A 22643-nucleotide genomic window follows, 5' to 3' on the forward strand; every position below is an offset into this window, starting at 1 on the left:
CCGTACGTTTTACTGCAAAGCAGTATATGTCTTCCCCCCCCCCCCCAGTTTTCATTCCGGTGTCATCGATTTAGTCGGCGCCGCTCCGGGACTCCTCCTCACCACCACTGACACCTTTTAGATGCGAAGCAGCTTATGGTGGCGCCTGTTCCCTCCGCCATTGTGTGGGCGCCATTGTGCGGCGTCCACAACCCCACTGCGCATGCCTTGCCTGGCACCGCTGATGATGATTGTGGCAGGATGCCCCTAGGGATTAGCCAACCAAAGAATCCATCACGAGATAGCTTCGCGTTCAACCATCGTCATCTTCTCGTAGGGGAACCTCCTCCCGCAACGCCGCGATGAGTGCCACGGGCAACGCCGCCGGTAACGCCACCTGCAACGCCAGCGTCAACGCTAGTGTCAGCGCCGCGGACAGCGCCGCGGAGAAGAGGGCTCGAGCCGCTGCCACGAAACGGAAGCGGCGACAGGCCGATCCCGAACTTCGGGCCCGCGAAGCCGAAAGGAAACGTCAACGCCGCCAAGAAGCTGCTACTGATGCAACGAGGGCTCGAGCAGCTGAAGCCGCACGTCAACGCCGGCAAGCAGATCCTGAACTTCGGGCTCGGGAAGCTGAAGCGGCACATCAACGTCGCAAAGACGATCCTGAGCTCCGGGTTCGGAAAGCTGAAGGGCGGCTGTGGCAGTGGGAGGTACCACGGTGCACGCGGCTTTCGAGCTTTCTCGGAAGACCACCGGCCCCAACAAGGATGGAGGCCTCAGCGCCAGCAAGTCGAACACCTTCTGCGTGGTCTTCCGCAACGTGAGATGCGTGATCATAGATGAGGTGAGCAATTTCACCATCTTCCCGTAGGGGAACCCTGAGTAGTATGCGAAGCAGGCATGGGGTCAACGCAAGTTCCCATTTCCTAGCTCCGGTAAGTGAAAAGTTTCGTAGTTACCATGGAAACCTAACGGTAAATATAACGGTAGCTACGAACCTCAACTTAACGGAAACGACGAACTGAAAACTAATGGGAACTTGAGTCGACCCCATGGCTGATTCGCACACTACTCAGGGTTCCCCTACGGGAAGATGGTGAATTTTCTCACTTCGTCTATGATCACGCATTTTTAACAGCTTTTTCCCCCTCGCCTGCACCGATGCCCCTTTGGCAAGTTGCTCAGTAGGCAGCTAACAGCGTTATGCGGTTATCAGATGATTGCGAAAAAGAAATAGAAGCACGGATGGGCGTTAAAAAATGCACTAAAACTAAATGCGGGGCGCATTTTGCATAGGGTCTATTCCCACAAACTATTGTCACCTAGCAGCAGACTCGTTCCGGCGCGTTCCGTAATTCATGAAAACACCACATTTTGCATCATTTTACAAAGCGGCTAGCGGTGGTTAGCGGAGTTTTTATAAATTTTTTTATTTATTATTTTCTTTATGTTCCGGAGCCTATCGTAAAAATTTTGACCCACAAATTGCTTGCGTTTTCTGTGCTCAAAACTTTTTCGCGAGAAATATACCCCGCGTAATGAATGCACCCCTAAATTTGCATCGTTTTTTTTAAGTGCGATCATTAGGCGAGTATATACGGTAATTCAAAATACTGTCCAGCACTTGTTCCGAGGTCTCGTCTTCGGGAACATTGAACATAACTCCCGTGGGGGTATTAGCTGGCGCGGACACGTGAGCGGCTACTTCTTATTGTTGACCGCGAAGCACGAAGAACCTAATTTCGGTGTACCGGGTGGCACCGTCTTGTGACGGTACGCTATTAAGGAGGTAATTAAGGAGCCACATAGTGTACCCGAATTTCATCTTCATGGTTCAGCGCCACTCCTGCTTTGTGCCTGGATTGCGTCGGCTAGAGTGGCTTGCGCTATATACGACAGTGCAAGCCCTCCTCGAGGGCGAAGGACGATTTAACATCAGACTCCGGGAGAGGCGAAGCCGCTGGCGGGCGACGCTGGGGACGCTTTTTGTCTTGCTTGGGTGCACGCGCGGCGCTCGAGGTGTTCGTTGCTGCAGTCGACGAACGTGCTTGGTCTCGTATTGCATGTTCGGATCCGGTGGCGGATTGTAGCCCACTCGGGCTGCTGTAGTACTCGGGCTCGATATCCTCTCCTTCAACGATGTTTTCCATGATGGGTACTACGCTGAGCGGCGATGCGCCGGAGCTGGCGCGGCCGCTTGCAGATGTTGCTCTGGCGACGACAGCGGCTTCACTAGGCCTGTCAGGCCTAGCGGAGTTGGTAGCGTGGCAAATTCACAAATGGCTGCAACTGACCGTTGCGGTAGTCCAAGGCCACGATGTTAGTGTCCCTCGTATTCTGTGTGACTTGCCGGTTCTCGCGGAGCCCGAAATGACAACGTGAATGCGAGTTAAAAAGTGAGACAAAGACCCAAAGGCGGAGCCGATGAGGAATGCGTTTGCATCGTGTGGCCCTCTAGCGGCGTTTTCGGCTAAAGCCAACGAACAATATCTAGTTTCTGGCCAGTTTTAATTAAGTGAGGTGCCCGAACTTAACAGTATATAAAAAGATCTACTAAAGACCATCGTTAACTTCTTTGGCTGTAGCCTAAAGTGTCAAGCTGAGCTTGCTGAACTGCTATGCCAGCGTCGCAAGCTTAAAAGATAGGTTTTCAAATAAAGTGAAACATGCCTAGTACTACATCAATAGATTAAGCGAGTATTCAAGAATAGAATTCTTGAAAACTATGTTTTCTTTGTGAGGATAGAAAATTATGCCGAATCGGTATTCACTTGCTTTGTGTATGAGGAACATTTGCTTCGTGACTGGGAAGTTGAACACGTTGCCTGACATTTTTTACAGGACAAATTAGCGGTAATTCCCACAAGTGGGCACAAAGACCAACGGACAAAAATTTTTCCAAGGAAAGCTTGTGTGTATTTCCATTATACTGTAACGTAGTATTTTGGTTACCTACTGCCGCTACTGAAGCATGAAGATTGCAGTGAAGAAGTCGAAACGTTGAAGAGAGGTTTAAGGTTAACTTGTTTAATTTACTGATGACATTGGTGACATTTAGCACATACAAACTTGAAAACAATTACACTTATTACATAGATTAGAAAGACAGTCAAAGATTAAGGGTACTTAGCGGGACATAGTTGGCGGGCGAATGGCTCCCGGCGGGAGGGCACGACGACCGGCAGCAAGCGGCTCTCCTGGTGTTCCTCTCTCTCTATCGCCAGAGGGGACGCGTTATATTTGCTTTGGGGGGATGCATTGGGGGGAAAAAGCGCATCCTAGCGTGTGCGGACTATCGGGAGCAAGTCTTAGGCACACCCGCAGCCAATCAGGAAGACGCTTTTAAGCTCCAATCAGACATGTCCCCGCCAAAGTGAAAAGGACCAAAAACACAGACACAAGGTTTCGACTCGAAAACGCGCGCTTGGAGAATTACGGGTGTAGAGCAAGTAGTTAGACAAAACGCACAAAAGTAAACAGGGGAAAAGGGAAGGTCGTCGGAAGAACACAGCGGCCCGCGTAGGCGCGCAACGGGGGTCGGAGACGCCAGTGCGCGCGGTAATACAAGCCGAGGCGAGGGTTCGCTTCCCCCAACAGCTGTCGTCTCCCGGTCGGCCGACGGGCAGACACACTCGGCAACACGTTTCTTAGAAAAGCGGGGCCTCGGTGGCCGAAGAGGGATGCTAAAAAATTGAAAAAAGCAAATGGAACCGGGGCTTCGCGACAATACGAATCCTCTCCCAAGAAGATGATGTAAGCCTAACCAAGTGTGTCAAGATACTTGAACACCTTTACCTTGAACAATGTGCTTTATGGGATTTGGATTCTGGATTCAATATGCTATATTTTTCATGGTTACTGCTCTTTCCAGCATATAGTGTAACCAAACATGGCCGCTTCAGTTGTTAATAGCATTTAGATTTGAAAGTGTAGTGTTATTCGCCTTTGTTTTCGTGCTGAAAAATTAAGTGAGTATCATCCTATAGAAATAGCAGTTATTCAAATGATCTGTCCAGTCAAATGAGGTATTATTGTTCGTACCTGCGGTCACTTACAAACGAAATGGAACAGTAGTGTTATCAGTAGTGATAAAAATTTAAGTGCCACAGTCAAAGGAATTTGATAGAAGATGAGACAACTGTAAGCACATGAAAATGATCTGTGTTTCTTACAACACTTTCGTAATAAACACCACTGAAGAAGAATCCAAGAGCTGGGCGTAATGTATAGTTTTGTTGTGGCACCCACTTTTATTTTTCACCAAAGCGCTCTTCAGAAGATCCATACAATGCATTTCACCAAATACAAGGCACTGGTCCTGTATTACAAGCTTCCAGAAAAACTAAAGTTGTTCACAAAACGATTCACAAGATCATGTGTTGCGTCACACATCTCAAGTCCAATGTTGTGCCCTGCTTTGAGTACAAGTGCGCTAACAAGCTTCTCGGTTACCGTTACATAACCAGCCATCTCGCACGTAGGGAGCGCTAACCACGGCTGTCTTTTTGCAGCCCGAAATTCCTGTGAGCGCGTCCAACTTAAATTCCGCATGTATTTCTCGAACGTTACCGGCGGGAAAACGTCGTCCATTTGTCCGTTTATCATCAAAACCTTTTCCGAGTCCAGAACACTCGTCAGTATGGGAGTAACATCATTGAAGAAATCATTAGGAGCTAGCATAAATGAAAGTGCAAGTCTATAGCGATCAAGAGTAGTATTCGGCCATATATGAAGCGCCTCTTTGAATTTTGTCATGTTGACATAATTGATGTACCGCCCAACTTCTTGAGGAAAACTTGGATGCAGTACACTACCCTGATGACTGTAGCCTGTCAGGTTAGAGAACAAGCTTTTGGTGCGGCCAACGTTCATATTCATTGCTGTTTGGGCCAAAAGCAGAAGGGCCGCTGTTGTGTTCTTCTGAGACAGATTTCTAATCAGTTCAAAGTTGTGAGCTAGCTGGTCACGACCCTGTGAGTCCACCATCCCAAGTTGGTAAAGGTACTTTTCAGATTTGAGGACACTGTCACTTAGTGGGACGTAGAACCCAGACAGTAGAATGACGCCCCTCAGGGGATGAGTCTTCCATTTTTGCTGATCGTTCTGGCATCCTTCTTCTTTTTGTGCTTGCGTTATGTGTGTTCTCAGTTGCTGGGCTAATGATATCGCAGCCCTAGCTGAAATAAGCAAAAACAGTTGTAAAAGTAGGCAGTATCGTTGAGCGCAACATGAATAAAATGCAAGGGAATTGTTGTGCACAGAACCATTAGGCGACATGTACCGCTATAAAGACTGAGATAAGGCTGCTGCACCATGGTGTTTTCTCTCCAGCAGCTCATCTTCTGTAAGTGGTAGGCCCTTGCAAGCCTTCATTTCAGTTGTGACAGAGGACCAGCTGTGTGGCTATGGTGGGCTGTTCTCACTTTAGTGTTCTCACTGATGGTGTCTGTAACGCGAAAACACCGAATTGAAAGAAAAAAAACAATTCCCGTGGCCGGAAGCTAACCTGCTGTTGCTCTATTTCAACATGGTCGAAGCGGTTTGGAAAACTTAGACGACAACCGTAAAATACGTCGCGAGAAAGCTTCGCGTTCAACCATCGTCGTCTTTGATGAAGGGGTGCATGATTTTTTGTGACGTGACAGCTGGTATGCCACAGCCGTGCAATTTTCAGCTCTTTACCACAGCCGAAACGAAGGCGGCAGGATCTACAAGAACACTCTTTCACTACATGAAAATATTTCACTTTTATCTGTGCATTGCAAGCTTGGCCATTTGATGCATAGTACAGGGCTTGGAAGTGCGGGAAGTGGAAAAATAATAGAAGCGTATCCAGTCAGAAAGGGTAAATTTATGTGGTAATAAAATCAGAATGAAAATAAATATTTGAAACCATTATTTGCATTAATGTACTTTCTAATCAGCTGATTGGTTCATAGTACAAATAAAGTTAGCGTTAAACAGACGGTATGCATAAAAGAAAAAAAACTCTAACTTTATTTGTACAATTATTTGCATGCAGCAGGCTTTCACTTTACCAGATTGATGGCATGCAAGAAAAATGTGGGAGTTTGTTCTGATTAGCTGCAAAAACACTGAAAAAACAAACCACAGAACGATAGACCATTTTTTCTATAAATGACTGCCCTTTTTGTAGAATAATTTCCTCTTGTAGGATGTTCATTCTTTATAGCCTCGAAAAGCTTCAGCTGGGAGACTCCTTGGTGTGGTTTTGCTAGAATATTCCGAATTCGTAGCTTTAAATATCTCATGCTTGCCTTCTCTCAGCGAAATGAGGATGGAAAAAAATGTATATGTGTTGACTTCGAACTCGCGGTCCATGCAATATTTATTTCTTTTCTTGGAGGAAACGAAGGCTGTAGTTTCGTTATGGCAAGAAAAACTTAATATCCGTACTTTTAAGAATATTGTAATCGTTTAATAGGTCTGACCTGTGTGACGGGATGGAAGATATTGTTGCCATGTGATTTCAAAGCCGCATTTATCGTTTATGAGTGGCTCGTCAAGAGTTTGAAAAATATCTATAGTTTGTAGTATGAGATAGTAATGATAACATTCATTATCAGTAACATGGCACTTTACATGGCTAACAGGGCTAATCAGAATGACTCAGGTCCATAGGCAGACTATCTGCGAGCCAGTCAACCCGAGCAGAGCATATCCTTCTCTAACGTTCTTTACTAATACAGTAATCGCATGTATCACAAACCAATGATATAGCTGGGAAGGTCTCCTCATTTCTTTGCTGTCTCTGAGATTTCAATTATAGCAAATAAGAAAAGCTAAGCACAGGTCACCTGCCTTAGCATGACACAAGGTTGTTTACTTACCCCCGTAGCTTTCCCCTGCAATGTAAAGTGGCAGTGAGTAGGTTTCTTGGAAAAGCATGTAAAATTGCTCCAAAAAACTGTGAAGGTCGTTGGTCACATTCATTAGCGACCTTGACAGCACAGAAGCGTTTTCTATGACGCTGAAGCCACCACCCGCAGGGTAGTCGACGTACAAGACGTTTGAAAAGCTTTGGAAGCTGCAGCTTCGGTTGTACAGTTCTCCTTGAGCATCGATGCCAAGTGGACCATTTTCTAGGAACTGGCCGAAGAGACCCGATTTTCCAGGGCCTCCTTGAAGCCACAGTATTAGTGGTGCGTTAGTGATGTTCTGAAAAAAGAAAAGCGTGCTTCACTTAGTCCTTCATACACTAATCCCAATTTCATCATTATCATCAGTATTTGTGTCCACTGCAGGATGAAAGCCTTTCGCGTGGATTTCCAGCCACCCCTATTTGAATGAGCCTACCGAGTCCACTCTTTGACCCGAATTTGGAGTTTGTCTCTTCATCGAGTCATTAAATGCCCCTATTTTGCTTACGGCCCATTGGTAGCCATTCCAGTAAAAGGACACTGAAGTGAATTTGTCAATTTCCCGTTTTTGCTTGCACTGTGTATACTGACTCAAATAAACACTTTTCATCGTCTGTCGGGAGAATAAGGCGGCATTTATTTTATAAAGCCTGAAAGAAGAGAAACTACCGTGCGCGGTTTGCGGCGGCTGCACCAACTAACACCAGTGACGCCAATACAAGGTGCTACGTGATTGGACGATGTCAAAGATTTGAATTCATAGTTTCGGTTTCATTGCTGTGAAACATGCTTGGAATCGGATGTTATCGTTGGATGGGCATTCTCGATATCTCAGTAATCGGGATATCGCGCTTCTGCCACGTTGTCGGCTGTAAAATACATCAGATAAACCTACCGAATGGTTTGGAATCATAACGATCACTAGCCGAGGCGTACGCAGTGGATGAACGCCCAAATGCGATGCACTTCCCCCCCATCTTTGGAGCTTGACTGGCTCGTTCCTGTATCGTAGCAGGCGTGTTCGCACCAGGTCAAGGGTCGGCGGATTCGTAAGTGTGAACGCAAGCAGTCACTGCGTATGGCAACACCACGCAAACGAGAACTCGGAACTCGCCAGCACGTCAGTGCAGTATGCACGCGTTTTGCGAACTTAGTCGCGGCGCAAATAACGTTAGACCGCAAAGATGGTGATTTTAGTATAGAAAACATTGCCCCAAAACAACTAAATCAACTTAAAAATAGGCATTATCGAGGATTCAAACTTGCGATTTGCAAAACAACGAACCTGAAGATCCCGACCACTCGGACGTAAGTCTTTTTTTTCTTTCATGCTACTTTTTGACACAAGAAACAAAACATAACACTGGTAAAACTGCTAGCCAGCACGTGACTAACAGGGGAACGCTAAATTTGTTTCACGCTTATTAGTTTTTCAAGCACGGGCAACCATTCCGGAGGCTCGGGCTTAGCCATGAGCCCTCCACACTTTAATAGCCAGTCGAACGGAGTCAGAAAAGTCCTCTTCCGACCGTTTGGTATTGATGTCACGATGGCGCATGGCCATGTGCAATTTCCGAATGCCGTGCAGGGCCAGAACCATCCCGAGTCATATGGAACCCCGTCCTGACTCTGAATGGGTAGAAACCATATCCCGAAGGCATCCAGGAGGAAGTCCTCCTTTAATGTGTGCTGAAGCACATCCCAAAAGAAGACGCCATCCCAACACTCTAAGAAAACATGTTCAACCGTCTCAGGCTTTTTGCATGGGTGGCAGTCAAACCCCCATGGAATATATAGAATTTCTGTTTTTCTTCCAGGTTTTACTGGAGCGACGCCCACGTGAAGTTTAAAAAAGAACGTTTCAACCCATGGCGGCACCGCCACTTTTTTACGTGTTTAAGTACGTATTTTCCAGGCCCTGTGCGGTATACATGGATCTGTACAGCGGCACAAGCGAAACGATATCAGCAAGGTCATGGTACAGTATTTTGAGCGTCACACTTGACAAGTATTCCAGCGTGAAGTGGGCCTGTAGGTGGTACTGGCTCGCCCATAAGTCAGCGATGCCAAGGGCGGAAATATAAAGGAGATGATGCCTAGCGAGTTTACATTTTTATTTAGTTTCACATTTCAAGAAAGATGACTATTTCTTGAATAGCGCTCGTGCAGTAAGAGTCCCCCGAGGTCCAACAATAGCTCATGTCTAGCGACTGCATTCCTTAGACAGAAAAGCGTTCGCAGATGTGTGGTCGTGCTGCTGAGCTCTGCGCTAGTTCACCCAGTGCAAAACGTGCTTCCCGCATCCTGGTTTTACGCTGTACAATAAAAGCTTCGGTTGATTTTAATTCCTTATAGTAGCTATATTAACTTCGCTGACTGTTCTCCCGCCTTCAATCGGCCTTACATTTTTCTACTTGCGTACCAGTCAGCCAAGCGTCGCATGTGCGCTTGCGTGGAGTGGCCTGGACTTATAGCTTGACAGTCTACAAACTGACAAACTAAAAACACATTCTTCCGGGCATGGCACAAATGTGCCGTGGGTTATTTTAAAATGAGTGAACGAATTGCGACGACACAAAGGATGCAAAGAGGAAGACAGCGTTTTCGAATTGATTTTTAAACTGAATAAAGTTGCTTAAACGAAGCGAGAGTGGTCGAAACATGGCCTTGAGATTCCAGACTACAGTTTGCGCTAGTAATCCCGCAATGTTTGCACGTCCCAAGGCCCACGTGTTTCTCGTACACCTGACATGACTTGCCCAACCCCACTTTGGCCTAGTTTAACTCAGAAAATGTCTTTTGTCCGTTTTGCCCCTTATTTACGTTACTGTTTTCTTATCTTTAAGTGTGGGGCCCAGCAACAATGTTTTAAATACGTCCTTTAGTAGAGGATGTCTATTATCAGCTAAATTTCAACGTTCAGACCTGAAGTGTTTCGCAAATGGCTGTGGAAGAGTTGCACACTCATTTGGTATGGAAGTGCAACAAGATTTAAAGACACAATAGAAGGACACACCCACACACATACATACATACATACATACATACATACATACATACATACATACATACATACATACATACATACATACATACATACACACACACATATATACACACACATATACATACATACATACATACATACATACATACATACATACATACATACATACATACATACATACATACATACATACATACACACATACACACACATACATACATACATACATACATACATACATACATACATACATACATACATACATACATACATACATACACACACATATATACATACATACATACATACATACATACATACATACATACATACATACATACATACATACATACATACATACATACATACATACATACATACATACATACATACATACACACACATATATATACATACATGCATACATACATACATACATACATACATACATACATACATACATACACGTTGCATGTATACATGCATGTATATATGTCCCTCCATTCAGTCGCCCAGCCAAATGTTATTCTTGAGGCATTTATATAGGCAAGACATTTCCAAACTACTAAATCTGCACACACTTCACACTCTTCAACATTGCTCAGGAAAAAGAAAACATTAGACATATTCGAAAAAAACGACTGCGTAACTGACGCTAGCACTCTTCTCTTACAAAAAAAATAGACGAGGGCGTAATTTCCGCAAAATAAAAGAAAAAATATGTTAGAATCACTATTTTAAACACAAAGCACCAAAAAAGCTCGCGCTCAAGCCTGGAGCTCGTGACTCAAGCACCAAGCCGAACAGAAACGAAAGGTCCAACAGGTGGGTGCCAGCAGTGCGAACACGGGAAAATTAAATTGAATTGAGCAAACCTCTGTTGCATCTATCATGGGGGGGGGACCAGGACAGGAGGGGAGCAGCGTGAGAAGTGGGTGGATGAAAAAGGAGAAGCGGTTATCCGGGAGGGGAAGCGACCTGCTCACTTTGCAGCGAAGTGAGCAGGTACGAGGCCATTTTTTACATTCCCAACCCTACCGTAGCATCATCACCGACTCGCAGCAAGCCTGCCGCCTCTACCAAGCCGGCCTCGCCCCACCAGGAGCCATTTATCTCTTTCAACACCTCCCTGAAGACATTGGCCTCTCCATCGTCTGGACCCCGGCCACTCCGTCCTGGCAGGGAATAAGGCGGCCCACGCCGCCGCCCGCGCACTCATTACCCGGGCAGTTCCCTCGCCGCGCCTCGACCAAGCAACTCCCCCACCTCCCGACCCAGCATCCCTGGCACCTCTCGACCCCACGTACAACTCCATCCTCTCCCACCACACAAACTCCCGACGGCGATACCCGCCCCACCACCCTTCCCTCACCGCCCAACAGGCCTACATCCTCCGCCGACTACAGACCGAAACCTACTTTAACCACATCATTCTATACCACATTTCCCCTTCTCTCTCTCCACCCGACTGCCCACATTGTCACATCCCTCTCAACACCTACCACCTCGTCTTCTCCTGCCCCCAACACCCACATCCCCAGCCCTCCGCTTCCCCTGAGCGGTGGGAGTAGAGCTGACCAGCTCCGCACCGGACCGCCGGGTCGCCCTGATGCGGCTCGCCCTGGAGGCAGCCCGGCCAAGAGTCCTCCTGGACTTAGGAGGCTAACCACACCATTCTATCCCTTCCCTTTAAGCTCAATAAACGTTTTACCATCCATCTGATTAGCCTTGTGTCTGTTCTTATAAATTATGATGACGCATTTCTGTTATTACAGTTTTGCTTTTCCTGTAAAGGCGAGTAACTGATTTAGGCCACATAATTTTATTCACATTGTCGGTTGTATCGTGCGTGAGGGTGCTCGCAAACCCATTTCGATTGCCAAGCAGAGCGTATGATTGCTCTTTCCTAACTACGCAAATATTAGACTTAATTACTACATTATGTGGGGTATTTGTAATGGATAAAAAGCTGTTACTTAATTACCCTTTCCCAACAGATGAGTGTCCCTCGGACGCCAGACTCAAAATACATTCAGTATGCTTCTTCATTTGGCCTGAGCTTTCGCTTTAAATATTTTCGACATTTACTGCTTTGGGAGTGCGTGTCTTGCCCGCCCAGGAAATCATTTCGAACTGCTCAAATTGCGCATACGCTCATCGCAAAACTGAAATGGTCTCTTGTTTATTTTTAGGGTTGAAGATGTATTAAAAATTATAATTTATTGACCGTCGTTCCAGTTTCTAATCACCTATTCCCCTACATGGACCAAGTGTCCTAGTTCCACGTTAAAAGTGCTACTACGATTACTACACTAACAGTATTGGTGTTGTCACATATTTTTGCCCGCGGATATAGCAATGACCCGGCTGATGTGTATGTGATGCACCTTGGCCACGATGACCTTCTACAACAAAACGAATGTAAACTAAATTCTACCCAGTGTGAAAGCTACTTAATCAGCGGAGCTATGGGTTGTCTTTACAAAGATTCCGTTTAGGTTCGGCATCTTTCTTGAAAGTAACGTTAGAGTCGTCTTAGTGGCTAATTGTCATGTAATTAGCTTCCTGATAGTTCTGGTAAAACAACTGTTACAGCCGTTTTCTGTAACCTTACTCCCTCCACATTTGGCCATGTATTGACCGCAAATAGTAATTCTGCAGCGTTCACGACTTCACTGTGAACTAATTATCATATGTAAATGAAACTCGGCGTAATGGTTGAGTCGTCTTAGCGGCTAATTGCCATTGAATTGGTTTCGAGATACCTCCGGCAACACAAGAGTTAGAGCCTTCTTTATTAACATTCGCATCGTAGATGCCACTGCGCAACAGGCAATGTGTGGAATCCAGCTTACGGAAACCAAGCTTACACTGATCTTTTGAAAGTCTGATAAACCTCCAAGCACAAACACACTGCTAGGAAGACACTTCTTTTTTGGCAATATAAGCCGTCTTATCAATATTTGAAGGTCCTAAGGAATTTTTATCATTTTTAATGAACTTTTTAATGCTGGGAACCGGCTTTTGCGGGGCGGAGAAACCTGTTCCGCAGGGACCGTGACACGATACCAGCAGAGACGGACGCCAGGGCCAGCCCTAGAGCAGCTCCGCTGTTCAGCGATGCCTCAAAAGGCGAAAAGCTATGACATGAACTGCTTCAACGGCGGCCACTTTTCTGATAGAGGCGAAAAGCGAAAACTCCTGTGTGTTCCATATTTCGGTGCACGTTAAAGATCCCCAGGTGGTCAAAATTAATCTGGAGCCCTCCACTGCGGTGCGCCTCATCACCTGTGTAGCGTGGAAGCAAACCTCACAATCAATCAATCAATCAATCAATCAATCAATCAATCAATCAATCAATCAATCAGTCAATCAATTGGTCAATCAGTCGAACTGCTTCAACTCGGCGATGTTCGCTCACTGTATCAGAAAAAAACCTTCCACACGCGTAGGTGTCAATAATTTCATAAATAAGCAAATAAGTACGTCAATACACGCAAGATGGGCACATAAGTACATCCCAAACTCAGGTTCGCCCTCACCTCCGGAGCCTTCAGAAACAGGAAGAACATGTGGCTTCTATTCTGAACAGTGATGTATCCCGAGTGGGCCTCCACGCCTGCTTTTTCCATGAACAACTCCACCCTGCTGACGTTTCGCGCCAGCTTATGTCCGTGTGTAGCGTTGATGAGCAGGTACTGGGATAGAAACGCAGCCTTTGGATCTCTGAAAAATTACAGCAATATAAAGTCGTTTTTTTTATGTGTTTTTCGGGCACGCATGCGCTTTGTTGTACGAATACCTAGTAGTAATACAAACTTTTATTGTGCTCGGGATGGGATTAAAAAGGAAAAACGACGAATGAAAAGGCCGTGGATTTTACTAGTCTTCCTCCCCTCTAGCGATTTTTTTTTCTTGTCAACCTGTTCGAGTAAAGACAACTTACCGCCAATTACTCGTAGCCAGCCGGCCTGAATTGATTCACGGTGGCGCTATGGACATGATTACTGATGACTGACATAGAAGGACGAGAGCATCCAACTACTGGTTTAATATTTTCTTTCTTCAAAAAACTTTTTTTGCCAAAAAAATACTTATTTGCTGTAAGTGCACCCTGCCGAATGTTTAGTGGATTGGTAACGATGGCATTACATCCTCGTTTATTTCGATAGTATGGGTTGGGGCCCTATTGGACACCGAGTAAGAGACCATGCGCCCTAAAAAGTAAAGGCAATACTTAGCAAGTTGGCTGTGCAGTAACCTGTATACCTGTGTACTTTAGTTTACCAATGTAACTAAACACTGCATTGGTAAACCAAACAAATTGGTAATCGGTTTCTGTTCGGTTACACGCAAGCCCAACCTTAATGTCTGCAGCATTCAAGCGTTAAATACGGTGACTATTTCTGAAAGTTCCAGCCAGCAATAATACATGAGCCTGTACAAGGAGGGAAAAGGCCCGTGTACGAAACATGGTACGATGGGCCCATATCGGCCAGTCGGATAACGATTGGGGCTGCACCCACGCCCGGTCGTATAATTCCACCGAACAAAGTTGTTAGAAATTGGAATCACCGACACCGGCAGGATTTGAACCTGTGTGTGGTAGACCAACCGTGTTCGAGTCAGTCGTCTTACCCGCTCGGCTACGACCGGGAGTTAGTACCCGAGAGTCCAACGGCTTACTCACTCGGCTGTGACTGTGAGGAGAGGAATCACGCCACCTGCTCAACACAGAACACGTAATAGGGTACACGTTGCAGCTGCGGACGCCTAGTTTAAAGTGTGCGCGTTCCGTTCGTTAGTTTCGCTTCTTCGATTTGCTTCTTTTTCGCCGTTAGAGCAACAAAGGTGGAGTAAAGGTCGTTGCGGCAGCAAAGAAAAAGCAAACCGGCTGCAATCGTGGACTTAAACCATCGTGATGGTCGTGAAAATTGCGTGCACCTTCGCTCGTTAGTGGGAGCTTCTTTCATTTTTTTTATTCTCAGCACCAATTGACTGGGCCATTCAGTCCTCAGCGCTGGCCTTACTGTGCACTACCACTATATTCGTTTGTGTTTCGGCACTCGTACTGTACTCATAAATAGGACATAATGGGGGCCGTTAGTCATTACCAGCTATTATCCTCGATTTATTCGTTAGTTTGTCATTCTGATTGTTGACGAAGCACGAGCCTGCTGGACCCAAGGACAGCTGTTGGCTTCCATCCGACGCGAAGAGATGCGTTGGAAAAGCTGAGCATTGGCGCGCACCCAGAATGCATCCGTTTACAGTACCTGTAGGTCAACCTCATGCACCTCACTTCAAACTCAACTATTTCAATCGATTCTATTTCTATTCTTTTCCTAAAGGTGTTGCCACCACCATTCGGTGCCCGGCTTTCAAAACTCCGTAATGATTCTGGAATTATTCAAACTTCCGCAACACTACCGCACACACTACCGAAAACACGTCCGCAACACAAGTGCCCGCTTATATTACCTTTCGAGTTTTCGGGGCTTTAAGTGATTGATTTCTATTCTTCAAAATTCTTCAAGGAGGTATTTACCAGAACATTGGTTTACCTGAAAATGCGAACACCCATGTATCGGCAAAACCTCTTTAAGCGCCCCTTTAACGGGGTGCAATATATGTTGAGTGGAACATCTACGCACAACAAAAACAAAAAAATATATCAGTGAGTAAAAACACCAAAAACTAACTCACAAAACCACAAAGATCTGCCTAAACCAGTGGCTTTTGCGATTAACTGAAAAAAGAAGAAAAAGCCGAGAAAAGGACACTGTCTTAGTTCACGTGTTACTTCAGTGCCAGCCAGACAAAGTAACGTCTGTGACACGGAGAAGCAGCATAAGAATACTTACGCATTAGAAGACACCCCTCAGAATTTCTATAACTTTTCTTTATCAACTTTCCGTTTAGTCAAACCGCCACTCATAAGTCGTAAGCATGAAATCAGTCCTGCATTTTGAACGCCTTGCTGCAAAGGTTGAGATACGAACCTTTCTTTATCCGACGCAGCAGAGAGTGCCACTGTAAAGACAAAAATCCAGAGTAAAACTAGCCGCATTTTTGCACAAGGAATACGGCGAACTATGTGTCTAAATGCCAGTATTCCTCACTCCAGCGTCTTTTAATCCAAAAACTATATATATATATATATAGCCTTTGGCATAAAACACGCATCGCATATCATGGTTTTTATTGTGCGTAATGGGCAGTTCTGTACGCTGTCCTTTCGTGGGACAGGGTCACTCGCGTTCCGTGGATTAGATGCCGTTGTTTTTGTAATGTCACAGGCTCCCTGTTTATACGCAGAATTGAGTATGTCCGAGATTTGACCACTGCTGCAAGGATCTTCAGTGAAAGATCATTGCAGTAGATGTCCCCACTCATTACGGCCGTGCTGGCGGCGAATGTCACTTAAATTACTGGACTGGAATTACCACGAGGGCGATAAATATTTTGTGAGCCGTGTGGGCGGATGCTGTATTCTAGCGCAGAGCAGCAGCACCCTTTGTTCTCAAGCACAAATCCACATGTGGAGAAAGTGCTCAATTTTATTTAGCATTTATTTGTTTCTGCATATTCTGCGGGCCCTTTGGAGCTATGGCAGTAGCGTGGCTATCCAACCAGCAAAGGAAGAATATATTACACTGTCGGCGAAAAAAGAAATTTAACAAGGAGAAGAAGGGACGTAAAGTGAGAACACAAAGAAAAGACAGCATATGGGCACGTAAGCCTAAATATACAGAGCGAAAGAGGTATGCACATTATGACAGAAACAGCGCGTAGACGGCAACGAACAGAGGGCATTCACAAACATGAACGCTCACTAACAACTATTTTTTATTGCACGAGGCAATACAATATAAGTCAACGCTCAACTGTATACGCGCAGCTTTCGTCATAGTGCCACAGGACCGACCCTCTTGCCGAACCTTAGCGGTTTTCACAACTACTATGCAGTTTCGACTCATAGGCAGTCTATTACGGAGAAATATGGCTTATAAACAAGGAGCACAAAAATGAAGCAGAAACAGCTCCGGCGTTGTCTGCGCATAGATGGATGGATGAAGTGCGAGAAGCTAATGCGAGAGCATGCATGAGGGTGGTAATCAGGTGTTACTGCGAGAGCATAAGTGGCCCTTTGGGCAGAAAAGGTGCGTTCGGAATCTGTAGCAGCAAAACTGATCCTAAAATGGCCGGCAGAACAAGGAGTATATTAGCAAACTGAATCGGAAAGAAAACGAGGAAAATTTGGGAGTGAAGGGATATCGAACCCAGGCACTCGGTTACTCGCGTCGAGCATCCATCCCCGACACCACTACGGCTACATGGCTGTAATTGACTAGGTGGACCTCGTGAATGCGTCGTGGCCATATACTTTGAAAACGTTGACAGCCCGTACGCTCAGCTTGACGCACAATGGTAGCAAATTGGGCGAGTTGGATAGCATTCATGGTGGTCAACGCGAACGGAAACAATACACAGAGAAGAGAATAGACGCCTGTGTCGTCTATTCTCTTCTCTGTGTATTGTTTCCGTTCGCGCTGACCACAATGACGTACAATAGCCGCGTGAAGACAGGGGCTGGCGAGAAGTCTGCGCAGATCTAGCGCTCTCAGTGTCCTCTCCGGTCCTAAGACTTCCCGCAAGACTTCGCCACTGGTGGAGCTAGTGCAGAGCGGGAACTCGCTGGAACCGGTACACTGATCCCCACCAGGTTTTTTGGACGCACATTTGTCGCGCGAGTTCTGCGTGGGAAAGCTAGCTCAAACGCGGCTCGCGACATGGTCCCGATCTCCACACACTGTAACCCAATGTTGACCGTAAATCTGCAGTGTGTAATATTGGTAATATATGTGGCTTTGGGTAAATTGAACAGGGATTTGGCATCCTTTTATAACTTTTATTTCTCAGTTCGACATCTTCGTAAGCTGGTAAGACGTAAGACGTATGCTGGTGTTTCGTAAGATGTAAGCTGGTGTTTAACGTCGCTAACTCAAATCAAACGCTTTATGGCATGCTCTTTCATAGAGACGAGATAATCACGCAATCATTCGCTACACGTCGCTTCACTGAAAAATCGCTGTGGCTTGCCTATCTACAGTTCATTTCAGAAGCTGAGTGCAGCACTAGTAGGCTACATTGTTGTCAACAGTCCGTGCCCACTGAGGGCGCGTGAAGTAAAGCCACAATAGACGCCGGGGACTTGCGGTGCCACCTGCCAAGAAGAGTAAAGTAAATGTCCTTTCAAAGCCCCCTTTAAGGTGAGTAAGGCGCGCTCGGTGCGCAAATTGTTGACAACAATACAGCTTCTACAGTGCTACACGCAGCTTCTGAAATGCACTATATATAGTGCTTTGAGCGGTGGCTGTCGCAATGTGACTACTTCAACGCATCAATCGTCGTAAAGGCGGTATAATACCACCCGTCGCGCAGACAAAAAGCACGCTGCATTTTTTAGTGTCGTTTTAAGGGCAGGAGTACTGCCCTTCATTCTTTTTTCCTTCCTTACGAAAATATTACAGAATTACGCAAAGAGGCAAAAATACTATCTTAGTCCACTTAACAACATCACAATGGAGTACGCAGTCATTTTGGGAAGCTTACGGGCAGGGATGTACCTTCATGCATGGCACACTGGTGCATGTTATGTCTTCCAGCACATAGTCCAGGAGCTACAAGTACTTCCCGGAGGTGCATAACACTGTGTTCGTTGTTTTAAAATGCAAGGAACAACCAAGGACTTCTCAAGATTCACGACCAACCGAAGACCGAGGGGATGCCTTACTGATGAGACCCCACCCCAACAACCAGCTTCCGCTGGTATAACCTGGGCAAGACGAGAAGCAGAGAGCCATGGCTTTGTGGAATAAGAAAACTGCTTTTATAAGGCTAAGACAATACCTTACTGTTCAATAAAGTTTACTCCTCCTCTTCCTCCTTACGGCAGATGCTAACCGCGCTACAAGTTCTTAAGCACGGTTTCCAAGTAGCGTCCATGACCTGAAGACGTATTCAAAAAGGCTCGCCTTTACATTGCCGCAAACTATGTTTACTTCTGTTGCGTTTACTTAAGTGCCTTGTTGCCCGCGTCTGGCCCTGTCTAACCGAAAGTTCGATGCGAAGGGCGTGTTTCCGTCTCTTTCGTGTTTACGCCACGCGGTCTATCTTATTTGATAGGGAGAGCGTTGCGCCCTGTCGTCACTAGACTAGGGAGTTTCGATCGCAAGTGTTCTCGATGTAATTAGACGGCTCCAGAAAGATAACTCGGATAAATAAATCCTCGCTGGGCAAACTTAGCGACATCCCATTCACCGACGACCGCATATATGCACGTCATTCTGTTGACTGCAGCCTCTCCGATGCCTGTGTATTCTTTAAACTCACTGCGTAGCACAAGTTCGCTCCGCAAACCTCACTGGAGGATCCGTGCATCGTTCTTTGTTTCGTGACAATATGTTATTGCCCTTTCACCGTTCCGGCACGCAACCCGCGAGAATATAACTCGTTCTGAAGCAGGACGACTGACATACGAAATCGGTCGTTTCAGGCAAAGCCGTACTCAGTACGCGAGACACCGATGGCCTCCCAGCAGGGATCAACGACTCAAACTTTAACTCCATCCTCTCCATCACTATGACGATCTAGGGTAAAAAAACTGCTGCTCACCCGGGCACAAAGCCCTTTAAATTTTGTCTTTACTGAAGCGACAGCCAATCGCTTTTTCTGGAGTGCATGTGCTCTATCTCATATGAAAGCCAGAGTTTTATATAGTGGGGTAATCACATAAATTGTCTGAATAAATCGGCGGAAATATTTGTAATTCGGTTATAAACTTCTGGAAATCTGAGATGTGGCGTCATGTATGTCTAAGCGTGACACTAACGTGCGTATACAACCTGGTCGGTTTTAATGCGTGATTCAAAAACCGCGGGAAGGAATAGAAAAGACCACATTTTATTATTGCATTTGTGGGGCGAGTTTTAAAACAACTCTTTTCATCTCTGTAGTAACTCGGGCGCGCATGGCGCAGCAGCATAGACGAGGGTCGGGCAGAGAAGAACAACGTTTATTGCCACACGCGCTTATTTAACTCTTGGCACCCAGACAGGGTTACACTAAGGGGCGGGGGGGGGGGGGGGGGGGGAGGGGGAAGAGCACCGAGGCGCACGGGGCCAAAAAAAAATGGGCGCGCGCGCAGCGGATTTTGCTGGCCACCGCAAAACAGAAACACAACAATGTCACATATAGTTAAAGGTACAGACAACCGATTTTTGTCGGGTATATATTCTCTATCCCAAATGAAAGGGCATCGCCTAAAGCACCTTGACGAGAAACGGTTTTGCTGATAACGCCCTAGAACAGCTAAACGGTCTAAACTGCGGTCAACGTACCTACACCTACGTTCGAGACTTCCTTGACGGTCGGAAAGCTATTCTGAAGGTGGGTGACCTGACATCAGATCCGGTTTCCCTCGGCCACAAGGGCACACCCCAGGGTGCCGTCCTGTCCCCATTGCTATTCAACATAGCCCTGATTGGTCTCCCTCCGCTCCTGGCTGCTATACCAGGTATACGCCATGGATTATATGCGGACGATATTACCATATGGGCCATTCATGGATCAGTAGGGGACATGTAGAATAATCTCCAACAGGAGGTTGACGTAGTCATCCAATACGCACGGCAGTGTGGCCTAGAATGCTCGCCGCAGAAATCGGAGCTGTTGATCGTTTCAGCAAAGAAGAAACCCTCTTCTGGGTCGCCAACCATCTCTCTACATATGGACGGCCATGTAATTGTTCCGGCTCCACAAGTCAGAATTTTGGGCATGCTTTTCCAAGCGGATCACTCGAACATCCAACTGCTCAACAGATTTAAGAACACCACAGAGCAAGTCTCCCACATGATCCGGAGGATTAGTACCAAGACGAGGGGTATGCGAGAGGAGGATGTACTCATGCCGGTTCAAGCCTTCGTAGTATCTAGGCTCACTTACTCCCTCCCCTACGCCATACTCTCCAAGACCGAACAGGAAAAGGTGGAAGCGATGATACGCAAGGCGTACAAAGTAGCATTAGGACTACCTGTTACCACCTCAACGCAGAAACTCTCGCGGTTGGGAGTCCACATTACCTTAGCTGAACTATTTGAAGCCCACCATTTGAGCCAACTCTTACGTCTTAGCTCTACCCCTACCGGTAGAGCCATTTTGTCTCAACTGCACCTGCGCTCTCCTCTGCAACACCCGCAGGACGATGCGACTCAGCTTCCCCATGAGGTTCGCAAGTTCATCGATGTGGCCCCACTGCCACGCAACATGCATCCGACACATCACGAGGCTCGTAGGGAAGCTCGAGCGAAAGCTATTGCTAATCAATACGGCCCAAACTCTGCCACAGTCTATACAGACGCCGTTTCCTATCCAGGGCGAAAAGCTGTGACCGCTGTCGTTTCTACAACCGAAAACCTCGTTACATGCGCCTCAATTCCCACCATCCACTCTCTGCAGGCGGAGGAAGCGGCCATCTCCCTAGCTATTGCACAAACCTTTGCAGAAATAATTATCACAGACAGCCAAGAAGCATGTAGAACCTTCTCCAGCGGTTGCTTATCACGACCTGCCAGAACAATTCTACTCCGGCATCCTCCTCGACATCCCGTGAGGATTATTTGGGCTCCAGCCCACCCCGCCGTGTGTGGCAACGAAGCTGCCCATCAGCGTGCCCGAGAGTTGACCCACCGGGCAAGCCAGGAGTTCGGCGAGCAGTGGCAGGTCTGCCCCCTCTTGTCGTTCCACGAAATCACCCAGGATTACCGCCTGGAACGAACGCTATATCCCCCTGCGCACAAAAGCCTCACTAAAGAACAAGAGCGCCACCTCCGAGGCATCCAAACAAACACTTTTCCCCACCCCACTAGAGCTCACATTCTGGCCCCCACCCTGTACTTCTCGCAATGCCGCTTCTGCGAGGCTCCGGGCACCCTCTGCCATATCATGTGGGGCTGTGATAAGAACCCCCACCTACCCCTCCTGCCCTCCCCCTCCCCTGAGCACTGGGAGAGAGTTCTGTGCAGCTCGGACCCTGACGACCAGCTTTGGCTGGTGCAGAGAGCCCAAGAAGCCGAACGGACTCAACGGGTCCTGGAATGAGGACTCTTCCCCAGGGCCGACTGTTTTTGAGACACGTTTATTCCTCCTCCTCCTACCTCCCAAAAATAATGCTGGCAACCATGACATAGAGTAGCTCGGCAACATACTTTTGTTTGTATGCGAAATGAAAAACGATATTTAAAACTTGTCCCCAGCTAAAAAAGTTTGAATCGCAGGCTTTCCTGTTCCTTTATGTGTGTTTTTAATACAATAGTCTATTTTGCACGAATGCGCCATCTGTTGGGATAGACGATAGGTAGAATCTGGCTTCATGTTGTGGAGGTGGGAAATTCGATTCTCCCCGGGCGCGACGTTTTTCTTATTTTTTTTTTAAGGTGCCGTTGGCGTATTTGCAAAGTTAAATCAAATATTTTGGCAGAGCAAACGCCCCTGACTCAGGCAGAATCGTCAAAGCTCCTTCACTGGGTCTGTTTACTGAACGCTGCCGTTGATTGTGGGCATGGAGGCTCAGTTAGCCACACTGAGAGCACCCCAGCGACGGTGGGCGGCGTGTTTTTAAAAATTTCAAAATAATGTTTAGAAATACATATACAATTTAACCTTGTACAAAAAATTGTATTAAAAGGTCTTCAGTACTTAAATAAACGTTT

The 22643-nt window shown here is 46.5% G+C and overlaps 1 protein-coding gene across 1 annotated transcript; it reads right to left on the reverse strand.

Moving 5' to 3' along the window:
* Nucleotides 1-531: 531 nt before the first annotated feature.
* Nucleotides 532-13502, reverse strand: LOC144160124 (venom serine carboxypeptidase-like). Its single transcript, XM_077691728.1, has 4 exons — nt 13413-13502; nt 6834-7161; nt 4552-5159; nt 532-612 (listed from the first exon to the last, which is right to left on the reverse strand). The coding sequence occupies exons 1-4, from the start codon at nt 13500-13502 to the stop codon at nt 532-534; spliced, it is 1107 nt and encodes a 368-aa protein (XP_077547854.1).
* Between the last annotated feature and the right edge of the window lie 9141 nt (nt 13503-22643).

This window comes from Haemaphysalis longicornis, unplaced genomic scaffold (genome assembly GCF_048455015.1).
Source record: "Haemaphysalis longicornis isolate Haplotype H1 unplaced genomic scaffold, Haemaphysalis longicornis Haplotype H1 scaffold_10, whole genome shotgun sequence".
NCBI lineage: Eukaryota > Metazoa > Arthropoda > Arachnida > Ixodida > Ixodidae > Haemaphysalis > Haemaphysalis longicornis.